The sequence below is a fragment of the Siphateles boraxobius genome, unplaced genomic scaffold (assembly GCF_051911475.1).
Source record: "Siphateles boraxobius isolate OS27281-9 unplaced genomic scaffold, OSU_SipBor_1 68, whole genome shotgun sequence".
NCBI classification, from domain to species: Eukaryota; Metazoa; Chordata; class Actinopteri; order Cypriniformes; family Leuciscidae; genus Siphateles; species Siphateles boraxobius.
In genome coordinates this window covers 7,312,562-7,337,741 of record NW_027509195.1, presented here as the reverse complement: position 1 = coordinate 7,337,741, position 25,180 = coordinate 7,312,562, and the positions used below count along the sequence as shown (strand labels likewise).

At 36.9% G+C, this 25,180-nt stretch overlaps 3 protein-coding genes and 1 long non-coding RNA gene across 7 annotated transcripts; 1 reads left to right on the top strand and 3 right to left on the bottom strand.

Moving 5' to 3' along the window:
* Nucleotides 1-463: 463 nt before the first annotated feature.
* Nucleotides 464-6,399, bottom strand: LOC143722607 (chemokine-like protein TAFA-4). 4 transcript variants are annotated; one of them, XM_077214005.1, is made up of 6 exons: nt 6,261-6,399; nt 5,388-5,429; nt 4,787-4,943; nt 3,245-3,400; nt 831-955; nt 464-602 (listed from the first exon to the last, which is right to left on the bottom strand). In XM_077214005.1, exons 1-6 carry the CDS (start codon nt 6,264-6,266, stop codon nt 591-593), a joined length of 498 nt encoding a protein of 165 aa, XP_077070120.1. In that variant the 5' UTR covers nt 6,267-6,399; the 3' UTR covers nt 464-590. The 4 variants fall into 4 exon arrangements, with proteins under 4 accessions (XP_077070120.1, XP_077070122.1, XP_077070123.1 ...); XM_077214007.1 differs by having other exon boundaries at nt 4,787-4,901; XM_077214008.1 differs by having other exon boundaries at nt 5,278-5,429; nt 6,261-6,366.
* Nucleotides 6,400-6,798: 399 nt separating this feature from the next.
* On the bottom strand, nt 6,799-11,246 carry LOC143722606 (protein FAM13A-like). Its single transcript, XM_077214004.1, has 8 exons — nt 11,211-11,246; nt 9,084-9,201; nt 8,797-9,003; nt 8,516-8,693; nt 8,177-8,303; nt 8,031-8,089; nt 7,741-7,827; nt 6,799-7,621 (listed from the first exon to the last, which is right to left on the bottom strand). The coding sequence occupies exons 2-8, from the start codon at nt 9,139-9,141 to the stop codon at nt 7,576-7,578; spliced, it is 762 nt and encodes a 253-aa protein (XP_077070119.1). The 5' UTR covers nt 9,142-9,201; nt 11,211-11,246; the 3' UTR covers nt 6,799-7,575.
* A 34-nt stretch (nt 11,247-11,280) lies between these two features.
* Nucleotides 11,281-15,017, bottom strand: LOC143722720 (uncharacterized). Its single transcript, XR_013196984.1, has 4 exons — nt 14,851-15,017; nt 12,938-13,003; nt 12,767-12,834; nt 11,281-11,506 (listed from the first exon to the last, which is right to left on the bottom strand). It is a non-coding gene; the product is annotated as an uncharacterized LOC143722720 (long non-coding RNA).
* A 1,095-nt stretch (nt 15,018-16,112) lies between these two features.
* Nucleotides 16,113-24,551, top strand: nucks1b (nuclear casein kinase and cyclin-dependent kinase substrate 1b). The gene is made up of 8 exons (XM_077214351.1): nt 16,113-16,766; nt 18,762-18,811; nt 19,087-19,141; nt 20,008-20,036; nt 20,155-20,292; nt 22,537-22,707; nt 22,816-22,956; nt 23,098-24,551. The coding sequence occupies exons 1-8, from the start codon at nt 16,750-16,752 to the stop codon at nt 23,418-23,420; spliced, it is 924 nt and encodes a 307-aa protein (XP_077070466.1). The 5' UTR covers nt 16,113-16,749; the 3' UTR covers nt 23,421-24,551.
* Nucleotides 24,552-25,180: the final 629 nt, after the last annotated feature.

Below are 25,180 nucleotides of genomic sequence, written 5' to 3'. Positions count from 1 at the left end.
ACGAGTTTTACGCCTCAGTAATTACGTAGTGTTTAACACATCTACTCTAGGGCTGAATCTGAAATCACCCCCTATACCCTCAAATAGGGCATTACTTGAGGGGACAGACATTTGTAGTGGTGTCCGAAACCATAGTGGACGTTATTGAGTGCACTCATTCAATACCACATTGCACTGCAACAACGACTGTACAACCAGGTGTCCGAATACACGTTCAACAGGTGTCCGAATACACTCACTCGTTTTCTTTCACTCCTTAAAGTGAACACTATTAGTGGACTATAACGTTGGAAATAGTGAACGAGGGTTTAGGATTCAGCCATTGTTAATAATTATTTAAAAAAAAGATTTTAACCTTTTGAGTAGCTATAACAGGGTAATTTTAAAAATGGGCGTGGCAAAATATAATCAAAAGTCAATAAATCCTAAACAAAAACTCAAAACTTCACAAACTTAGACTCTTCTCACAGTCATAGTTCACAGTTCGCATGTTTCTGCTCAAGTGTTTCTGTTGACATTTGCAGATCTGGTTTTAAAATACACTCCTGTGAAATTATGAGTTGTCATCACATGTCCACAGAAGAGTTGCTTTACCGTGTGACCTAAATAGGGAAGAAGGGCCAAGAAGCACTTTAGAAGACATTTCATGATAGAATTACCAATGAATAACTAGAAAACTGATGCATGTTCAGTCCAAACAAGCACGCTGGGACATTCAGCCCAAAACATCTGGTGATGAAGCTCTGACGTGCGTGTGGTGGTAGTCAAACTGCTGACTATAATGCTAGGTAACAGTGGACTCTCTCCAAAGACCAGGCCTTACAACTCACCTTGGTAGTTTTGATTTTGTTCCCGGAGCTGCAGGACCAGCCGGTGAGGTCAGGCAATACTTTACACTCTTCACCATTTAAGCATGGCTCCATTTGACACCACCACTTCATCCGCACGATTGATGCTGAGAGGGAATTAAAAGAAAAGTGAGCGAAATGCAGGAGCAACATGATCCTACTATCCTGTGATGGTAAAGCTGATTTTTCACCATTAATCCAGTCTTAAGTGTCTTATGATCCTTCAGAAATCATTCTAATATGATGATTTGATGCTCAAGAAACATTTCTGATTATTATCAATATTGAAAACAGTTGTGCTGCTTAATATTTTTGTGAAAACTATGACACATTCTTTTTCAGGATTCTTTGATTAATGCAGGACAATTGAACAATTTACTGCAGAAAGAAGAAGAAAAAAATCGTACTAATCCCCAAAATGTTGAACAGTAGTGTAAGTACTGGATAATGTACAGTCAGCTGGTCATCCAGAAGGGGTTTATTTTGTGATATTAACCAGCTGACTTCATTATCCTGCTTATTAAATGGCTAGTTTCCAAGTAAATAAATATAACAAGGACATAAAATACTAATTTTAGTTGAAATTATTTCACTATGTGAGAAGAAAGAGACTGACAGAGTGATAAGAGCGACATAAAATTCAAATGTTTTTTTTTTTTTTTGCCATAGACAGCGGTCAATGGTCAAATTGTTTTCCAAAACAGACAGAATCAAGTATTTCAGAGATCAGTGTAGTAAGAATGTATAAAATCACAAATAACGAAATAATGAAATGAATTGACAACAAATTGTGAAATAATGAGGTCTATTAAATCTTCCCAGAGGCATACAAAAATGACCATGACGATAACACACCCCCGTAAGCTCACTGCCCACCATAAACCCACTCAAACCCACACAGAGAGACAAACCTGCATGCTGAAACTACACAGAAAGACACAAGCTATGGCTGATTAATGCTCCATGCTGACTAAACTGCCCTGCTGAGGGGGAAAAAACGAAACAGCATATGTTGTGTTTTGGACGTGGTCACGGCATGGGTCGCTGATGTGCTGGCTTATCAACAATCTTAACCTGCGAGACTTGAGCTGATCAACCAGCGTTATCAGAAAGACAATGCTTGTCTGAGTATGCATGCTGATCTTTTCTGCAGGATATTCAAGGAGAGAGCCATACGTACTCAACAGCTTCTTTTGAAGAATTAAAATTGTAATACCCTGCGTAACACAATACATGTGCACCCGAGGCACCAGGATATAGTAATGCTATTGTATGAGAAAATGTTTGAAAGTGAATGTGGTATTACATCTGGATTTTCCTTTCAAAACTATTTTCTTGACATTCTATCTAAGAATGAATTATGATGACTCTGAATCAAATTCTGCAATATTCTGCATTATTATTTAGACTAGAGGAGTTTTTCTGGAGAACAAGCACAAGTGGGCTACATGTGTAAAAACAAAAGCCGTTCTATAGGAAATATAGGATAAATTATTGAGGAATATTATTCATATTCATTGAAATGATTAATAAAACAATAGGGAAGCACAACACATCATAACCATAACGGTTTTCTGCCTACTTTAGACATTTATGGATATTTAAAGGGATATTAAATTGGTCTACATTCCTCTGGCTCGAAACTGCCATTACCATTTCTGAATTTCAGCTCCGAATCTTCCTCAGCACTTGTTACACAGTGATACGAACTGTAACAATGGCGTTGGTTTTACCATGTCAATTCAAGCCAGAGACCTCATCCTTTGGAATGCAAAGTGATTTGCTTCACAGCACAGTCAACGGCATCTTCTATAAAACTATAAAAACACCATAAAACAGCACTTTTTTATTTTTCATTTATTGAGACAAAACACTATAGAAATGTAAAATCAGCCATTTATTGGTTAGTTAATTAATTATTAGATTTTTGTATCAGCCAAAATTTGAATATTGGTGCATGCCTAAAAAAAATACCTACAGCAAGAAACTGTGCGGCAGTAAATCTCTCCAAAATATCTGCTGATTGAAGAGTCAACAAACTGGCAGAGCAGGATTAGATTCACAGCTCGAAGCCTAAATCTAAGGAGAGTGACAGCTTGAGAAAGCCAATGTTGCTGGAGTTTTAAATCAAAAGAAGCCCTGAAGTCCAACCTGTTCCTGAAACTTAATGCAACAGGAGTTTGCAAACTATCACTGCGTCTTATGCTGTCATAAGTACCAAGTCATTTTAAGTTTGTTTTGACCGATATGAAAGTGATCATGGACTGTACTGACACCTATCGGTGTAGATGCAGCATCACATATAATAATATAGAGAGCTGTCAATGATGTAGTTAGCCATGATTCGTTTTTTCTTAAACCTACAGTAATTTGAGGTTAATGAGATACAGACATACCATCTACACATGAAGGTTGGGTGTGGGTAGTTCCAGCAACTTGTCCAGGAAGACAGGAGCACTTGACCGTCTGAGACCTTTCCTCTATTTTATTCTTATTACAGCACCGATGAGCCGCCACCACTTCACAGGTACCCGGCTTTACTTCAGACCGACCTTAAATTGACAGAAAGACAGTTAGAGATCGGAGGGCTTTATTACATGCAGAATATTTATGCTTAAAATTTGGGGAAACCGAAGCACATTTAACATTATTTCTAATGTCCTGGCGCCCTCACATGGACATAAACAACACTACAGTTGCTCTGAGCTCTGATCCAGTGACTTTATTAAAAGCAGCACAGAAATAATTATTAAAACATAACATATAAACATATATAAAGAACATTTTCTGTAAATACAGATGATAAAAAGTACACCATCATATCTATCTCTCTCTCTATATATATATCTCCCCACACACACACACACACACACACACACACACACACACACACACACACACACACACACACACACACACACCATGTAGTGTTTCCATGTTTTATGGGGACTTTCCATAGACATAATGATTTTTATACTGTACAAACTGTATATTCTATCCCCTTACACTAACCCTACCCCTAAACCTACCCATCACAGAAAACTTTCTGCATTTTTACATTTTCAAAAAACATCACTTAGTATGATTTATAAGCTGTTTTCCTCATGGGGACCAAAAAATGTCCCCACACGAACAAGGATTTCAGATATTGCCATCCTTATGGGGACATTTTGTCCCCATAAGGTAGGGTTTACCAGGCCACACACACACACACACACACACACACACACACACACACACACACACACACACACACACACACACACACACTGTGTATTTTTAAAACAAAATATAGACACAGGTATGTAAAAAATATACACACAGGTATTTAAAAAAACACACAATGTGTATTTAAAAAATATATACACACGTATTAAAAAATGTGTGTGTGTTTTATTCTTGTGACATCTTGACACATATATCATTCATTAACTTAAACTAAAACTATTAATTTATTTATTAAATTATTAATTGAAATAAAGCTGAAATCAGATATAAAAAATAGTTGCAAAAAAAATTTTTTTTAAAGAAATGTTGCCTTAGCAATAAACTGAAACAAATTTAAGGTGAAGCACTAAACTTATAAAATGGAAATAAATATAAACTAAAAATAACAGTTTGATATATGCATATATGCATGTCAAACATTATATTATTTATATGATATTTTATCATATTATTTGACTTTATATGGATGCAAATATATACTTAAAGCTATACCTGTCACCTCATGACCTTCACAATGTTCATGACTGAATGAGTTATAACTAGGTGGCAAATGGTTGTTTAGCTGTTATTAGCAGTGGTCTGACTGTGCTCCCAGAGGGGATAAGTGTGTGTCCAGTGTGTGTAATGAGACCTAAGGGGGACAAAAGGGGCGGGGGTGGGGGGGAGGGAGGGACAGCGAGAGAGATGTTGCACTAGTTGGCTAAGCTTACCGGTTTGGCCTCGAGAGCTTTGGTTGCTGCTGGACACTGACTGTGAGCACAGGAGCCACACACACACAAGCAGAAGAGCCCTTGGTTTCTGCCTTACTTTATTCCTGTAGATAAGCTTCACACAGATTTCTGTTTTGCAGGACATGCTTGCATTTTCCTATGATAACAAAAGGAGTGTATTTTGTCTTGATCATTATTTCAATAAATATTTATTTCTGTACATGCATTTCTATAGCACATTATAAAACAACACGTGACCAAAATTTAAAGCAAAAACACAGGGAAAATAACAAGAAATATAAATATTTTGACACTTAGTGCGACTTATTAACCATTTTCGTTGCTCTCTTCAAAATTCAAATTGCTACATCCTAAGAAAGAAAGTGGATAGTACGACTACAACACTTCACTTAATGTTCTGAGGTTAAGTATCATCACCGTCATCTTCAGCAACGCCTAGAAAGAAACAACGTGTTAGGGGAATAATTTACTGTGAGTGATCAGTGTCGATATTACTGTCAAGTCCCTGGGTTAATCTGATCTTCCATCTCCCGATCTGGAACTCTGCCAAAGTGTCTTTCAACACAAGTGCTCATAGTACCTGATTATGAAAAACTGCTCCCTGGTGCTTTTCTAGGTCTCCCTGGGAATAGAACCACAAAAATGTAGTCAGGATAACATAATATTCAGGATTTTCACACATTTTGAAAGCCCAGTAGCAACTTCACAATAAACTGCAAATCTAGATCCACTTATGAGCTCATCATATGCAACAGACAGGATGTGAAATGAATAAGCAAACAAAATAAGAATATACTCTCATCTATTAGACCAAACAATAATGTTAGAATGAAGCGGAGATGGAAGAATAGACATGACTAGGCTACTCTTTTGTTTTGGTTTTAAATTCAGGTTGTTGAATTTTTTTTTTAAAGGATAAAAATGAACGGGCTTACAATTCATTTGTTAAAGTTAAAGAAAATGTTTTTATCCAAAGTTATATAAAAAAATACACAGGTTAAACGAGAAAGACCATTATAGACGAATTAAAACTGAAAAACATTGTATACAATGCTAATACTTAAATGACTGGTAGCCTATATTAATTTAGACACCTTCTGACTCTTAAACAGACATAATTGTGATAAATTTGACAACAGATTTGCTTGATTTGTGAATCTCATAGTTTCAGTGTGTTATGTTGCTATTTCTGTTCTATCTATTATGGCTAACGTTAGTCGATGGAGACGGAAAAAAGTAAAAAAGCTAATGTATCTAGCTAAATGCACGTATCGTGCGTGCATTTAGCTACTATTAAGTAGGCTGCTACATCGATAACTTTTTTTTATCCTTGTAGTCTATCCTTGGACCGCAGCCACGCGGCGTTTACGTTACTCATCATTTTCACGGACATATACAAATTATAATGTTTGAGGATAATTTTGTAAACGAATGGAAAAATGACTTGCCATACCTGCATTTCCTCAGGAAAACGATGTCCTCCCGATTCATGTACTCGTTCAGTGCTGGTTTATGAAAGTCCTCAGGAAGACGCTCCCTGCATCAGTGTCAAACTTAATCAAGAGACCATCTGTTCACATTCAGATCTTTTCTATTACTACTCTAAAGGCGATTACTCGTGTTAGTAACGCGGGGGACAAGGATCTTTATTTAATAGCTCGCCTTGAGCTCATGACAGTTTCAGTAAGATATTATATTATATATATATATATTTTTTTTGTTGTCATTTTGTCATTTACATATTAATGTTCATTGATAAAAACACCAATAAAAGTGAATAAACTTTCAATAAAAAGCCGCTAAAGGGATTCAGAAATGTTTTAAAATTAGGTGTTTTGTTTTATTTTGGTGTAAATAAATGTATTCATTTAGCTGAACTTTGAATTTGGGCTTTTTCTAAATTTGACATTTTGTAAATTCAATTTGCATGATCAACCACAAACAAAAGACTGTGTACAGACCTAATAAAGAAAAAAGAGAGCCGTTACTAATTGACTGAAGATGACCAACTTTAATTGAATCAGCTTCAAAGTCAACATCAGCATCTGCCTTGTCTGTATCTTCATAAATCACACCTGTCGTCCATCACCATCTTCAGTGCCTTCCAGTGACCCTCACCAGCCTTAGTGTCTTGCGGTTAAATTTACCGGCTCCAGTGCTGTGCAGTGACCCACAACACACCCAATGTCTTTCGGTGACCCTCACCAGCACTAGTGTTTTGTGGTTAACTTCACTGGCTCCAGTGCTGTGCTGTGCAGTGATCCTGGTCACCAGAAGACATGGGGGTCGGTGAGAGTCACTGCACAGTCCCATGGGGCCGGTGAAGGTAACCACAAGACATAAGGCTGGTGAGGGTCACCGAAAGACATTGGGTACGGTAAGGGACACTACACAACAGAGGCCTCAGTGCTGTGCAGTGTCCCTCACCGCCCTCCAATGTCTTCCGGTGACCCTCACCAGCCCTGGTGTCTTGCGGCTACCTTTACCGGCCCCAGTGCTGTGTGATGACCCTCACCAACCTCAGTGTCTTCTGGTGACCCACACCAGACCTAGTGTCTGAGGGTGAAGCTCACCAGCCTCAGTATCTCGCAGTGAGGGTCCCCTGCCTCAGTGTCTTACAGTGGCGCCCCAGTATCTTGCATTGAGGGTCACCAGCCCCATTGTCTTCTGGTGATCCTCACTGGCCTCTTTGTCTTCCAGTGACCCTCACCGAGCCCAGTATCTTGCAGTCGGGGTCACCGGCCCTGTTGTCTTCTACTCGCATATGTCTAGGTCTCCATTTCTGCAGAAGCCTCTTCACTCTCGATTTTGTTACTGTGTGGTGAAGTAATGAAAAAGTAAGAACACAGATCACGTTTGTTCACTCAACACATTCATTACCTGTATAACTAAATCTAACTTTACCTATATTTTAACTTATTCACATCTAATACCTGCCAAAGCATGAGAAAAACTTTCTCCCAAAACTGCTTAATCTTTTTCTCAGTCGCCCAAGTCGTCCAATTTTAGGTAGCTTTGATCTGGAAAATACACAGAAGCATGAAGATGGACTGACAAGCACTCTACAATAAATGGTTCTAAATAAACCCATAATGACCAGAATCCAACTGTATGTGTGCATGTTTGTGGGTTTATGTGATCTGTGCATGCATTTGATCATCTACTGTTTGCCAACAACACAGGTCTGCATGTGCATGTGAGTGTGTGTGTTCAGCATATGTACCTAATTTCTTTAAGTGGCAGCTGTTTGACACACTCTTCGTCAGTCCAGTCCCCTGCCTCCTCAAACACACAAACACATTTCTAAGCATTTTTAATCTCATGCCATCATCATTTGAAACATAAACTTATAAAACAGTAAAAACTCACTGCTGTGTTGCCGGTGGATGCATGAGGGTACATGTTCGGCAGCAAATGTTTCAGGTTGTTCAGCAGGCGCTCTGTCAAAGCGTTACACAGCCCCTGTTCCTCAATCATGGTGGGGCCGAGAGGAACGCTGCACACACAGATAACAAACGTGTCACATCACTATACACCAGACACCCATCTTCCTTTTATGAATGACAGCTCCATCAGACTGGTCTCTGTGTCTTATAAGATCCTGAAAACTTGTGCATGTAATTCTAGAAACATCAGTCCTTGAGTTACATTGTAATGTGCTTTGGAGTACAGACTATATCAGCTGAATACACACACATGAACACTTACTGAAATATAGTGGGTCCAAAAACTATTGACAAGTTCTGGGATGTCATAAGATTTAGATGATTCTTAGCAGCCACACGGGACAAGAAGTACAACAGGTAGCAGAGGACATTAAAATGTTCCTCCGGAAGACTGTTCAGGATCATCCTCACAGCCTGATTCAGTTCTTCCTCTTTTGAATCTGCAAGATACAATGAAGAAGATTCAATCAAATTTGATTAATCAATTTTGTTGTGCAGCAAGTACCCAAAATGTTCACTCCTCACCACAGCAGCTTCACCTACCCCTGAACACCTTCAGCAGTTGTGTCCTGTGTGACTCTGGAATAAGTCCACCAGGCAACTCCCTGAGGAAAAGTTTCAACAAGGAGGCAAGAGTAGGAATATCTCCACTGTCAAACTCTGGAAAGCTTCCTCGATCAAAACCTTTCCTTAATTCCTGGCAGAGTTTCACTTTCCCGCTAACCCTGAACAGGCCACTCTCACTGAGACCTAAACACAAACACACATTTTACGAATACACACAATCTCAGCATACATGGACACTGAGAAACACTGGCAAACACACTCACCATGCTTCTCCACAAACTCCACTATGTGCATGAGCACTAGAGGAAGACCCTGCCTCATCTGTCCACTCTTCCTCAGGCCGATCAGAGGCACACCAAACACTTCCTTCTGTGTTTCCACCTGCACAAAAGTTCAGAAAAAAATGAACATCAAGACGGTTTGCAAGGAAATGTAGGCGACTGTACAGGACTGCATAAGAAAATAACTTTAAAATGTGCACTTGTTAGACAGCTTCCTAAGTAGTCAGGAAATATCACATTTACAATAGCATTTCTTAATGTGGGCTACACTTACACCAATTTACCAGATGTCGTTTGTTAATTTCAATACTTGACATTTAAAACAAGACTAAAAAAATAAGAAAGCTGATTTTAACACAAATGTATGAAGTTCTTTACTGGAAGTAAATTTTTGTCCAATTGTTAGTTTTAGTGTGCATGTCGCATACTTACACACACTGATAAAACTCCGATCATCATTTCAATGAAAGGATCGGATTTTTTTCAGTCGCCGAGCTGTCAACCAATCCGAGAGTCCGAAGCCGAGAGTCGAAACCAGAAAAGGGTCAACAACGGGAATCCAAAACAGTCACAAATCAAGCGTCAAAAACAGAAGGTGGTCAAAAACCGAGAGTCAAAATGTGCCGCGAATCCAAAGCCGATAGTCAAAGTCCAAAAGAGAGTCAAAAACCGAAAATCAATAACCAAATAAATTCAATAACTGTAGAAACTCGCCAACCGCAACAAAAACACAAACCGCATATATCGCCAAAAACACCCAACAGAGAATTCTAATAAAGAATGTTCATTATGACCTGCTGCAACGCTCACGTCATAATTGCGTGAGCAGTCCAGTTGTGTTAGATTTCCATCAACAAATCATTAGTGCATACATTAACATTTAAATGACCGAAATGTAAATAAGAAAACTTAAAGAATATTTTACAAAACACAAAAAATTTGCTTTTTACTAAATTAGTTGTTTTTACTAAACTTAATTTTTTTTGTCCAGAAAGTTTATTTTATTTCATTTTGATAATATTTTTTCTTCTTTTTTTTTTTAAATTTTCCTTTAAATTACTAGATTTGATCAATAAATAATGCAAACACCAAAGCTTATTGTGACAGTCACTAAATATTTAGGCATCTCTGTCTTGAGGCCACAGCAGACAGATTTACAAATACAAACTTCAAATATCAAAATAATGACAAAGATGGAGACAAAATGTGTAGATGACACCCCTTGTAGCAATTTTAAAAATTTCTGTGGCACTAGCAGCTTAAAAATGTGGAGAAATTAAGGAAGTAAAATTCCTCTCAGGTAAAATCCATACCAGCAATGACTGATTTTTTGGATGTACATCTTAATTATACCATGTGGTTGAAAGTACTGGGTAAAAAAATACCAATCGCATTTACAAAGCCCTTAGTTTCTGCTCAATATGAGCCTAAACTGCAAAATAATAAGCCTAATAAGAGAAGTACATTTTTCAAAAGCACAAACATAAGATTATATTTGAAAAGTTAAAAACATTGTAATTACTGCAAATTAAATGGAAATTATTTTAAATACATTTTAATTTATTTTGTTTTATTTTTGTAATGTTTTTGATGTGTTAAGTCATAATAGTTCTTTTATCTGTTTGCTATTTGCAAATTTACTATTTTCATAATGTGGTATTTGGTGAACTGTATTAAAACAAGCAAGAGTTTTAATACAGGCATCAAACTAATTAAAAAATTACAATAATAGTATAATAATTATTAATCATATTTTGAAACAAATAAATATTGTCCCTTTTTTTAAAATTCATAATAACAAGTGATATTTTAATGCCATTTTGACCAATGAACTAGGAAATGTCCCCGGTTTCCATTTCAGAAATCTTCATAAACAAAATTAAAAATGTGGCTACAACCAACTCAAATATCTGTTTCAAAATGCACACAGTTGTACCTAAATAGAAACTGCCAGTTGAGGTTGGAGACATCAATTATGTCCATATCCACAACAAGAATATGAAAAGTGCCTGACAGAGCCTTAAAAAAAATTGTAATATGATCAACAAGTTATTACAAGAAAACAAAACAAATGAGGGCCTGGATTAAAAATATAGATAGAAACTTTACCAGGTTCTTCAGTAGTTCGCGGCCAAGACCCCCAGCTCCAATCAACAGGATTTTGCATGTCTTTTTTTTTAACATCTAAATATTACAAAAATACAAGAGTACATTTTAAAAAGAAACTAATTATTACTAAATAAAGAATATAAAGTTTTAAAAAATAAGCAGAATGTTTTTTTCCTCACCTCGTCACTATAGGCTGAAAGTCTAGGTGTGTGAAAGGGACAGATCTCTCCAGAGACTTCTGCAAATGACTCCAGAGGCCATCCCAAAAAACAATGCTGCAAACTTCAACTGCCATGCTAGAAATAAAACAGGAATATACTTAAAGTGCACGTGATGAAAATAATCCAACTTGATTATTTATTAACCTTATTTTTTCCAATGAGAATGAAGTTGCAAGCATTTGAGCCACTTCATTAAAATTGTGATGTGGATTTAAACGCAAAAGGTATTGACGATACAATAATCTTTAACTTAAAGTCTGCATGAAACTGAAGCTGCGATAGTGTTTTCTTCTCTATTGTGACGTATATCTGAAAGAAACAGCTTTTTGAATTGGGAATTGATTGGATTGTTGACATTTGCTATTGCCATGATTTTTGTCATTTTTAATTTACTGGGGTCCTTCGGTCCTAATGGACCTGACGCATTTAAATATTTTTTTTTTTAAAAATCATAGCTTCATCGGAATGGTCTGAAATTTGGTGACTTTTTTGGTACTTGGTATATGAACATCCAAAAAAATTGGGGACAGGATTTGAATAATCTAAGTGGTTGTAAATTTTTTTTTGTCACACTCAGGACCTTCGGCCCAAATGGACCCGGCATAGGAAATGAATGGGAAATTGGCAAAAAGGTGAGAATACCGAGTTTTTTTGTGCGTACAATCTACAAATCAGCCACGGTCCAGAAAAAAAGCACACAACAGTGAAGGGGTGAATCTATAAAACATCAAGAGTGCAAAACAGACACACCCACACACACAAACACACTTTTATACATAAACAAACTAAAAAATTCAGATTTAATATGTGTTTTGCATTTTTCAAATGCTCAGTTTGTCCACCAGATGGCATCCTTCTCATTTCAAAAATTGCTTTCATGAGGTCTAGGCTTGACTCTAAAATGAAATACAGCTTTAAAAAAAATAAAAAATGTTTTTTTTTATTTATAATTTTCTATTATATTCAATGGGGGGGGGGAAATCGGGGGAAAATGGGTCATATTTATTGCATAAAAATTAATTATAAATCATAAAATTATCTCAAAACACCAAAAAAGAAAAGAAAAAATATCATAAAAAACAAGTAAAAAAAAATGATGATTTTCTTTTAATAAATATGAATCCCACCCCTCCGGCCCATTTGGACCCGAAGGTCCTGAGTGTGACTCTGAAACGAAGGACCCCTTAAAAAGCATGACTTGTACCACATGCCTGCATAATACACAGTAAACAAACAACGTGAAAACACTTTTGCTGGAAACAACTTTTTCCGCTTCGTTTATTAGTCAGGTACAGGGTGAATTTTGACAGTCCTTATGCTGAGCAATCCTCAAACCTGCAGCCAGCTCTTGTTTCATCACTAACTTCTCAGTCAGTGCCATTATTCTTTTTCTTTTCTTCCCCCTAGAAAGAGGGAATAAGAGAAGGTACGATCACATATGACCACATATCCGTGTAATAATGTTGTAATAAGTCCATCTGTGCTCATTGTTTGTCCAGCACTTACGGCTCTTTTCATCCGCCATACTTTCAGCAGAGTCTATTTCACCCAGCCTGCTTTGCGGCGGTGCATCTGTCAGAGTTTAAGTTGAAATGCTCACCTTTTCCATTATTACGACTATAACTACTATCACAACTTGAAGGCCCGTCCCCCACTTTAAACGCCATTTAATTTGATAGAGATTTTTTATTTTTCCTTTGAAGAACAGTTAAGAACAGTAGTTTATACAGATCGGCATTAAATGTACTACTGGTCCTCCGAATTAGATAACAGGTAAAGTAAGAATACAATATGTCTACAGCACAAATGAATAGTACCATATTATCCTGGTGTTTTTCTGTAATTGGTCCAAATATCTGCAATAGTCTCCAATTCCATGTGAGGTCAGCTTCACCAATTGTCACTTTAAAATCATAAAACTTATTTTTATTCTTTAGCTTTTGCATAGCTTTTAATTTATTTTTTATTTCTCTCTCTTTCCATGTTGTATATTGGCTAATACTAATGTTGTTTTAAAGAATGTCCAATATTTGCTTGCTTGCTATATGCAGGGCCGAGCCAAGCCTTTATGGGACCCTAAGCAGAATTTTATTTGGGGGCCACTCGGTGCAGCCAAAACGATTGACTATTGTCAATGCTTGATTATTCGCACACAATAAATCTAACACACCCACTATGAATTTTATTAGTTGTAGTAGCTGTGTTGCTTACATCGTATCAATGACTGGCATGTTTTTACCCTTCTACGGTTTTTAATTGTAACAGCCGCAAACCCACAGGTGTGGTCAGGTGTTAATTTGCACTTTAATATTCAAAGTCTTACAGTACTAAGTGGCATAACTGATTTGGTGTCCTGAAAAGTAGCTAAATAAACCAGCAGACAATGCATTTACTGTAAAAAAAAAAATGAACCACTTTAATGCCTTTTGGTTAAAATTAGCAACGTGCAAAAACGCAGAACAATCAACTACAAATAAAAGTATTTTAGATGAACAGTATCTTATATAAAGAATGAACGTAAATGAACAAAACGGACAACATTCAATTAAATACTTAAATAATGACATAAAATGAACAGATCAGGTGGACCTGTAACAAGATAACATAATAATAAATGTATTACCATTAAAGGGATAGTTCACCCAAAAATGGAAATTCTGGCATCCTTTACTCACTCTCAACTTGTTTTAAACCTGAATGTGTTTCTTTCTTGTGTTGAACAAAAGTTATTTTGAAGAATGTGGGTAACCAAACAGTTGCTGGTCCCCATTGACTTACATAGTATATTTTTCCTACTATAGAAGTCAATGGGAACCAGCAAATGTTTGGTTACCCAATAATACCCACATCTTCAAAATATCTGCTTTTCTGTTGAGCACAAGAAATTATTTAATACAGGTTTGGAACAACATGCGAGTGAGTAAATAATGACAACATTTTCATTTGTGGGTGAACTAACGTTAACCGTTTGACAAGGGGCAGCATTTTTACTATTAGGCTGCTGTCACTTTAAGACATGCACGCATCTATCATGCAGACACAAAACTAATTACTTTTACTTTAGACGTCACATAACCAACTTTGTTTATGTACCTTGTGTGAATTTGACAGTATTAGCGCAATGTACCGTGAGTGTAACTCTACCACTGCGTTAACATGTGAATTGAATGTACATTGAGTTGTCGAGTACCGTATTGGGACGGATAGAATGTGCGCTGTAGCACAATACTACGATATTTCTTCAAAAGAAGGTCGTGGAGACATTTTAATCGTCCACGAGCAAAAATTGTGATATCGCACACCCCTACATGGACTTTCCCAAGACATACTACCTAGGCTATGTTAATTAACTAGCCAGCTAATGCTAGTCACAACATAGCCTAGCCCTAGATGAGTTTACATGAACTTTCTAAACATACCTTTATCTTGCTGTTTTTTCTCTTCCTCGGTTTTCTTATTTTGTTCTTTTCTCTGCACCAGAGGGATATGTCCTTATTTGAGATATTTTTGACAGTTTTGCTGCAATGCTGCTGCCTCTTCTATCACTTCAATAATCCAAATCATTCAATCTGACCGCGCTTGCAAAACATCCTGCAGGCCATTACCATAATATTGCATTATTTGCGTTTTTATTTATTTATTTAATATTGCGTTTTTTTCATTACCATTGTTCATTGACATAATATATCACAAAAAAATAATAAAAATGAAAAATCAAGCTGTCATTTCATGTGCTCTTGGGGGCCCCCTGGTGGGGGACATGAGGGTGAGTAATTAATGACCGAATTTTCATTTTTTGGTGAAATAACTAAAAACCCTTAAAACTATATGATATGACAAATTTTACAATGTATACGTAACAATGTTCTACAAAATAACTGATAGTTCAATATATAATATACACTCATCTAAGGAAACCGTTTTACAAAACCATATTACATGATTATTGTATTTTGTGAGTTAGATGAAAGATTACGTTTGATTTTAATTGTAAATTTAATTGTATGATGGAGTGATGGTAGATTAATATTTAAGGGCTGCAATCCCAGAAACATGAACTCAAAATAACATAATTTCTTACACAATAAGACGCAGTCTCTTATGCATCTGTTTATCCACACAGAATATCAAAACTAACTGAAAGCTGATAACTCTCAGAGAAAAAGGTAAAACTTAACAATTGTACTTTATCTAGCCCATAGTAGTCTAGTCTACTATATTAGTCCTTTTTGAAAGGGTACCTAGTGACAGTTTTCCCAATTATTTTCTGTAGGCAACTCAATTCAAAGATAATTCTAATTTAACGGTTAACACCCTTTGATAGATTTTCAGCAATAGTTGCTATAAACCTTCACTGGTTCAATTTATGAATCTATCGATGAGGACAAGCAGTTTCACAGTGTCTTGGTTAAGATTGCACATGATCTAGCCTACTGTAGGCTAAAGGGCTTTCTATATGCTTTTTGTACCCTGAACCCTCTGCACTTACCCCATTACCACCAGCACTGTGCAAATAAACATGAAAAAAAAACGCAGATAATGTTTGTGTGTTTTTAATAACCCTGGTTAATGAAAAGAAATCCAGTTGCCTTTGAAATAGAACAGCATTACACACCTGCATACCTTCAATTGCAACACAAAACACTTCTCAGCCATCTGTCTGTTTAACCCCTTACAAATCAGAATGAGTAAAATGTCTTAATTTACTCTGGTGATGTTGGAAACAGCCCTTAAACTTTAGTAGGCCTAAGTTTATTACACTGATTATAGCTTCGTTATCTCATGCTAATAACATTATCTGACTAAACTAGATTTGGAAATAGTTCAAATAAAATAATCTAATCAACTGATTAACCGTCAAGAGTGGGTAGTAAAGGACTGTTGCTGAGCGGGGTCGTCCAATCCTGGTTTGCAGGCATCTTGCGTTCTTCAGACTCCCATCCCACTTTTACTACTCATAAAAGATTCCTGGCTGGGAGGCCAGGCAGTGGCTAATTAGTTAGCTACTATTCGACATCAGGCTTAACCAGGTCAGTCCGGCCTGTGGATCAACTTCAACATTTCTCCATTTTCTACCCACACAGACCAACGCGTCGTGCGAGCAGATGCTCTAGATCGTACACATTTGTGCGTCTTTAGTGCAGTTTGCATTGCATCTAGGTAGTTTCGTACAGCTCCGTGCTACAGAAAGCGCTTTCCAGCAGCAGGAGAGACACCTGGATTTCAGCTGCAAAAAGCCAGCACTGCCCAGACAGCTCCTGGGTTTACAAATACAATTGTTGTTTGGAAAAACAAAAGTCTCTCAATCTGTCTGAAAAATGGCGAGACCTTCAAGGTAAGTGCGTTTTATTAGTCTCTGTTGCTTCACATGTTCGCACATGATGTGTGATCGGTGTGTGGGTCTCTCCATGTTGCTAAATGCTAACTGGCTAACCAGCATTTTCTGCGCGTGTTTGCATAGCTTCCCAAAACAGCACAAATCACACCTAAACGTGTAGATTTTCATCTCTTTATATTTTTACGAATCTTATTTCATTTAAAACCTGGCCGTGTCGGTCGCTACATCCCCAAACGTAACGTTACCTAATATGTTAACCTCATGCGGCCAGCATTAAATAAAAAAGCGGGATAGTTGTCGCTGCTGGGGAATTCATGTTGTTCAAAACCAAACAGCTAGTCATTATCACTAAAAATGGAAAATAAATAGCTTTATTGTTATTTCGTAATTCAGAGTAAATGTGATACACTAATAGCGTATTTCTGTGGAAGTTTCGCGTATTTCCCTCAGTTAGCCCCGCGAGCATTGGTGTTAGTTTAGTGGCAGCGTGTGTTTGAGCGTGAACGCGCGCCATTATTTCATAACACACGACTTTAACCATTTCTCCTGCAAACTTGTGTATTTAATGCACATTGGGTTTGGATCGGGTTTCATTCAGAAATTAAGGCTCCTAAGTGGGAAGTCAACTAATGTGTTTCGCGATAATTGTATTTAAATGCGCCCTTGTTGATTTCGTAGCGCTGATATAAACCCACGAGTTAAAGCCAAGTGACATGAACAGTGGCAACGTGTTGCTTATCATCTGTCAAACAGTAAACTGGTTTCTTTTATTTAATATGCAACCCTCTCGGAGCAGGGAGTGAATGTAGGTCTCGTCGGTGTGATTTATGGACTGAAGAGGTCCTGTGGTCAGTACTGTCTGACCCGCAGGGCCTGTAGTTCAATGCCCCTATCTGAACAAACAGAGTCCCTCCCTCCCCACACTGCTGCTGTTGGCATGGCAATTAACCTTCTCCAACATGGCACCCCTGGCTCCTCTGCCCCTTCACTGCTTTAAATAAGAGCAGTGACAGCTCTGTTGCCATATGGAGTATGAATCAGGAAATCTGCAACAATTTATTTATTTTCAGATTTATATGATTTCATTTTTTAGCCTAAAGAGAAGTTTTTCTGCATTCAGGTCAGGTTTCCTTTTTTTGTGCATTAAGATTTTTTTGCATTGTTAGTTTTTTTTTTTTTTTTTTTTTAAGTTGATAAATGTTTTATTTTTCCTCCCATATTAAAAAGTAAACAATATGATACAGGTTGTCTCTACATTATTGATTATTTTTGTTGCAATTTAAGCATCAAAAATATGTAAATTCATTAACATGGTGCAATAAGATATTAAAATAGGTCGAAGTTTTAAAGTCGTCATGAATCGGAAGTTGCACATTCAGAAATTAAGGCTCCTAAGTGGGAAGTCAACTAATGTGTTTCGCGATAATTGTATTTAAATGCGCCCTTGTTGATTTCGTAGCGCTGATATAAACCCACGATCTCAAGCCAAGTGACGTGAACAGTGGCAACGTGTTGCTTATCATCTGTCAAACAGTAAACCGGTTTCTTTTATTTAATATGCAACCCTCTCGGAGCAGGGAGTGAATGTAGGTCTAGTCGGTATTGTGATGCAAATACGAGTGAAACTGCTTCTCGAACAAGAAATAAAGTAGGACAGGACATGATTTTTGTCCATCTGGAATTGATTGGATGGTTGTGGTTTGTTATCGCTTCCATGTCATGTGAGTGACAGGTTGATCCCGCTCTCTTCATCAAAGAAGAGGGAGGGGAAGTTATTTCGATTAAAGTTTGCAAGAGCACATTCATTCTAAAATAACGATGTTCACAGCTAATTGATTTATAATTTAGAAATCGAGCAATATTACATACAAAATAAGAATAGTCCATTTTTTATTTCATTTTGACTAATAATAAATGATGTATAAACGTATTGCATACATGTTTGCCCTCTTGTGGGTCATTTATATTTCCTTTCCTGTTCTTTGTGCACAGGAATAAAAGGGTTGTTGACTATGCACAATTCCAAGAGTCTGACGATGCAGGTAAATTTCTCTTATGCAAATAACCTGTTGCACACCTCACTATTGTGTCCCACTTAACAGGGTTTTCCCACAGTCAGGAAATATAAGGGGGAGAAAGTGTTTTCTTTCATGCTTGGAAAAGTAATGGAAATTATTACTAATAATAATAATTGAAAAAGATCTCTAGTGTTAAATAATGTCACTGTGCTTCAATCATACTTTAGTAGATGCAGTGTTGTATGTGCTGTTTAGTCATGCTGTTTTATAACCTGATTCAACTGAATGATTTGATGCAGATGAGGAATATGCCAAAGAATCGGAACGACCTGAGAAAACTTCTGTAAAACGCAGGTCAGTCTCTGATCAGTTATAAAAAATGTTTAGTACACATGTAGTAACTATGAAAGTAATGATAGCAAAACTAATACATTTCTGGTTGTAAAAGTGATATTTTAGTTTAAGGGGATGGTTCACCCAAAAATGAAAATTCTGTCATTAATTACGCATTCTCATGTCGTTCCAAACCCGTAAGACTTTCGTTCATCTTCGGACACAAATGAAGATTTTTTTTTTATTATTGATATCTAAGAGCTTTCTGTCCCCTCCATTGGCAGCAAGTGCTTAGTTTGCATAAAAAACATAATTTACAACTTTATTTACAAAATATTACTCTCTAACATGAGTTCACAAGAGCACACACACCACATGCGTGTTGTTGACGCGAGAGTTCGGTTGGGTGAATGTGCGTTGTAGATTAATATTTTGTAAATAAAGTGGTAAAAAAAATGTGCGTGTTGTTTCATAAAATTGATGATTAACCACTGGAGTCACATGTATTACTTTAATGATGTCTTTACTACCTTTATGGGGTGTGAAAGTGGTAGTTGCGTAGCTGTCAATAGAGGGACAGAAAGCTCTCAGATTTCATTAAAAATATCTTCATTTGTGTTCAAAGATGACAAAGTCTTACGGGTTTGGAACGACATGTGAGTGAGTAATTAATGACCGAATTTTAATTTTTGGGTGAACTAACCCTTTAAGCGCCATTGTCAAGTTTGCATGCATTTATTTTAGCTTCCTCCATTTTTAAAAATTATTTATGAGCTGCATACATATTCATTACACTATTCGTTTGGTTCAATTTTTTGAAAGCTGTATTTTGTATGAATTATTTTACATATCGCTAAAACATAAATGCTGTATTTCCTCCTATGTAGTGATGATTCTCGAGTCAAGGACCACAAGAGTAAGTCAAATTTTATTTGCTTATATTTAACATTTTTATTTAGAATTATTTTAGATTGATTTTTTTAATTCTGTTATTAAACATTCTGACAAAATGTTTTTCTATCCCAATATTCCAGAGGATTTAAGTGATGATGACAATGACAATGACTATGGGGAGGATGAGGAAGAGGATGATGATGGTGGTGACAGTGATTTTGATGCTAAAGAGGCCAGCAAGGGGACACAAGCAACAGCTAAACGGAAAAGGGCTGCAGGTATTACCAGTATAAACACTTCATTACATAGTCATTCATTTACCTCTGACAACTACTTTCTGTGCACATTTGGCATTTTACCTTTTAAATTTTCTTATATTTTAGCTTCTTTAAAAATATAAATGCACAATATGTACAACAACAGTCGCATGTGTTCTTCAAGTGGCAATTCATAATGTAAAATATTAAATATTTTGACATCCAAAATCATGGGATATATATATTCAGTCAAGTGTGGTCAAACATTTTACTGGTAGTGTATGTTAAAGGTTTAGTTCACACAAAAATACAATTCTGTCAGCCAATTACTCACCCTCATGGCATCATATTAGAGTCATCCATAGTATGTTCACTGATCAATGTTTATATGTGGGGAAAAAAGCCATAAGTGAATCTGTTCATCATATAAAGCAATCATGTCTCTTCAGAAGATCTCTCTACAATCTCTTTATGAACGTTTTGAAGCATCCGAGTTTTGGGTGAACTTCAGCCTTTCAGTGGAGGGACAGCTTAAATCCTTAAAGCTTTTCTTTTACATGTTCTGCCCGGTGTTTTCAGAATATGTGAAATCTGGCAACCCTGCACGCTGCTCACTCTACGCTGAGGGAAAAGCACTGATGATCTGAAAACAAACATGCACTGGAGTTTAGCGATCTCCATAGCGATATTCTGCTTACATGAAATTGTCATACAGCCAGTCTGTTTCTTCAGAACCCACTTGTGCTGTTTGTGTGACTAAATCTTTCAATCAAATCTTCAGCGATTTATTTGGAAAAAATCAAAACATGGATCTCCACCTTATTGTTTGGGATTATGTTTGCAGAATCAAATGAACAATAATTTGGAATTATTGGAAATTAATAGTTTCACTGTTCTATCTTTCGAAGTTTAAGGTTTTCATGATGTGAATGAGTTGAAAACGACAGCCACTGACAGTTTTCAGTGTCTATCAACAAGTAGGCTATGGTTCTTTGCCTTATGAATTTGCTGAGCGATCTGGATCTGTAGTGTGTCTCATTTGCAACCAAATTGTCGCTTAGAAGATCTAATGTGAAGACGAATCACAATCTAAACCATGCATTTTGTATTGACTTGCCACCTACAGGCCTTTTAGGTGAAGCGTAAGTTGGTAAAGAACGCGCAAAATGGCCGTTAGGCCTATTACATTACCAGTTTTGATAATTATGCAATTTATATATAAGTCTCTTCTCTTTCTCTGTAATTCCTCAAATGAGAATAATCGTGATTATAATTTTGAGCAAAATAATCGTGATTATCAGTTTAACCATTATCGTGCAGCTCTACCGAGGAGAAAAACATATGGATTATCGTATACATTTCTTTAGAGAGAGGTATTGCAGGAGTGAGCATTACTGAGCGCTAATTCATACTGGAAGCTGGAGGGTGCTCTCACACAGAAACTCCAAATATGCCTCACAAAAATAATATAACTTATAATGTTCCATGAAATCCCAACAAATGCATCAAGCTATTGTAGCTGAATAAAAATAAGATATAAACACTTTAACTTATTAAACACAACGACAATAAACACACGACTGCCGCACTATATGGTGTATTTGAGTTCTTAAAGCCATCTCGGGTATTTTCATAATAATAAAGTATATTTGTGATGTTGTTGTTTGGGAAGATGTTAGATGTTAGGTTCTGACTATATAGTGGAATGCAGCAAAAAGATCAGGGCGTGAGGCTGAGAGCGGCCGAGACTCAGCTCCATGTATTTCTTAATGTCGGGTACTTTATTCCAGAGCATTTGATGTTTTGTATTGATTATCTTTACATTGATTATGAAATTCACATGATACATTTACCTGACATAATAAATTGTAAACATTTGATTTTATTCTTATCGACTCTGAAATGTATTGCATTTAATCAAAAATACTTTGCCACGAGAAAAGACAGTAACACGCAGAGACCTTCCGTGCTGGTTGAATGCCGGACTTTGGGCCTATCGAGGGCGAGTTTACACATGTTAAAATATTGTTTCAGATTCATGCTTTTCCTCATCGTCTTTTATGCTATTAAAATGCAATCTGATTCTTTTGTTCCATTTTACAATGTCAATCCGCTCTCATCTGCTAATTAACTTGCTCTTCTTCACTTAAGAAAAACCGCTGTCAATTTTTTCATGCCTGTGTTGCATTTTGCATATAAATGCACATTTTTAACAAACCTTCAGCTTGTGTTAATTAATCATGTATCTGCTCTTTTGACACACAGATGACAGTGACGATGAGGTAAAAGTTGTGAAGAAGAAGGGCCGGCAGGTGCGTCAGGCTGCCACTAAAGCTGCGTCCAAACAGAGGGAGATTCTTCTCGGGGACGGAGGAAGTGAGGATGAGGAAGGAGGGGAAGAGGAGGAAGAAGATGACAGTGACGTTTACACTGGCGGTACAAACAGTATTATGTCAGAGTCAAACTATTTCAAGAACATTGACATTCACACGTTAGCTAACCGTGAGATATCTGATATTTTATACTTCCCACATATGCTGATAGAGGACTCAGGCAGCGATGAAGACTTCATGGTTGAGGACGATGATGACGACAGTGATTATGGCCGACCCAAACGGAAGATCTCAAAAGTGAGCAGGAGAAGCAAAGACAAGAAATCCCCTAAACCCAAGCTAAGGGCTTCAGGTAATCAGATCATGTCTGCAAAAAAAAAGGTCTACTGTAATACCTTGATAATTAATCACTAATCACTTGATAATTACAAACTTCCTCTAGATACCTTTAACCGTCACAGTTACAGTAATTAAGTCAATTATCTTCTCCTAGTGACCCGAGGGCCCAAGAAGAGGAGAGGAAAACGTCAGACGAAGGTTAAGAGAGTTGTGAAAAAGGCCTCGCCTAAAGCCAAAGATGAAGATATCGAGAGCAACAAGGAGGAGGAGGAAGAGGACGAGGCGAAAAAGGAAGACAGGAAAGAGTCGCCCGCCCCGAAGAAGACACAGGATGACGAAAGTGGCGCAGAAGGGGAAGAAAACAATGGAAACGGAGAAAAGGAGGAAGAGGAGGAGGAGGAGGAGAAAGAGAATGAGAAAGAGAAAGAGGATAAAGACGATGTTTCTGAGGAGGAAGCTCCATCAGGTGAAGACTGAGCTCTTTGGCCTGCTGGTGAATGTGTCTGTTATCTGTTTTTCTTAATGAGGAGCAGTAGAATTTATTTCCCACAATGCTCAAAGAGTGTTTTGGATGTTTGTTATGTCTCTCAGCTTGTAAATACCATATCTCCGAACGAAATCTGTAAAGTATCATCAGACCTATTCTAAAACTGTACGGTTTGGCCTTATCCCAAAATGCGGTCTTTCATAGTAATCACTAATCAATGTTTCAATTATAGCTTTGCAACGTTTTTGCCGAAACCGTTTTGTTATAGTTGACTTTCAACGTATAACAAAAGATGAAAATGACGTGCCCCAAAAATACAGATTATACTGTAGGCTCTGTACTACACTTTATGGGCACCTTATATATTTTTTTTCTAAATGCATTTGAAGAAGAACGTAACTGCTCATTTACTCCCAAACAAACACATTTTTTGTGACTTTTAATGTACATGATCTCATCCCAGCTGCATTGACCGTTGAAAACAGGCTTATAATGAACACATACGCTTGTCGTCATGAACTGCACTGGATTGTTGTGGCTGCAGTTCAGTCACGTGATTTTCCTTGCTACATCAACTGTACGTTACATAGCTCTAGTACGCTACTTTCTCCCACTTTCCGTGCAGTTGTTTCTTGATTCAGTCTAGTAAATCAGCTTTTTCCCGTCTGAGCATTTGAACTAAGATGAATTTTTCTATGGTTGTATTGAACCTTTCATGGTTGGCATGCTTTCATGTACGTGGTGTGAAGTACGTCGGTGGGCGGAGTCTCGGGCTCAGGATGAGTGATGTCAGAAGTGAGCTAGTGAAAACCTTATTATTGACCTCTGTGATGCTTCATGTGTGCATTTTTTTTAAGAATATTTTGATGCTTATAGATGCCTTTTTAAATGCAGTTCGTTGTGCCATTAGAATGGTAAAAACGAGCTGAATTCAGTGCACACCATTCATAGCTTTCTCAGCTTCATATGACTATTTTTATCGCGTGTATCTCCATCCTAATCTGTAGCCTTTCGGTCTATATCATAATTTATCTAAAATACATGTTTGTTTTAATTACGCTATTCTGATTTTTGTAAAAAAATTGTTTTACAAGGAAAAATAAAATGTATCTTTAAAGAAATCAAGTAGTTGGTGACCTGTTTTTCACTTCACTTTTTACAGCGTTATCTTCTTTTGTTAGACTGTAACGGAAATGACATCATACACTAATTTACTTAGCCCCTTTCAGATTAAAGACCCACCTGAAGTTCCCACCTGAGGTAATTCGGTTTGAAGATTAATCTCTCACTGTGTTTTATGTTGGTACAGTACACTGATACTCCATGCTGTCTTTTACAACAAATACTGTAGCTACTTTCCAGAATAGCTGAATATAGTTAAGATCACACATGCAATCAAAGCAATAGCTTGAAAGAAACATTTACCGAGGACAAAATCCATTCATTTCCATAGTAATCCGCTCAGATTTCCCAAGGTTTTAAAGTGCCATTATATTTAATGTTCTACGAATTTTCATGGGCAAAATCAAGTCATTTAAATAGGAAACAAGCTAACATTAATTTAGCTAGCTACTAGCTAGCGTGCAAGATTTCCACGTGTTCAAGTTGGTCATGCAGATTCTCCGTGTTGACTTCAGTGTGAGCTGTGCTTCATACATCACTGCACTATTTACAATAAAAAAACTGACCTTTTCACCAGTGATATTTTGCCCATTTTTCTCTGAAATTTCACTAATGTGACCCCAACTTT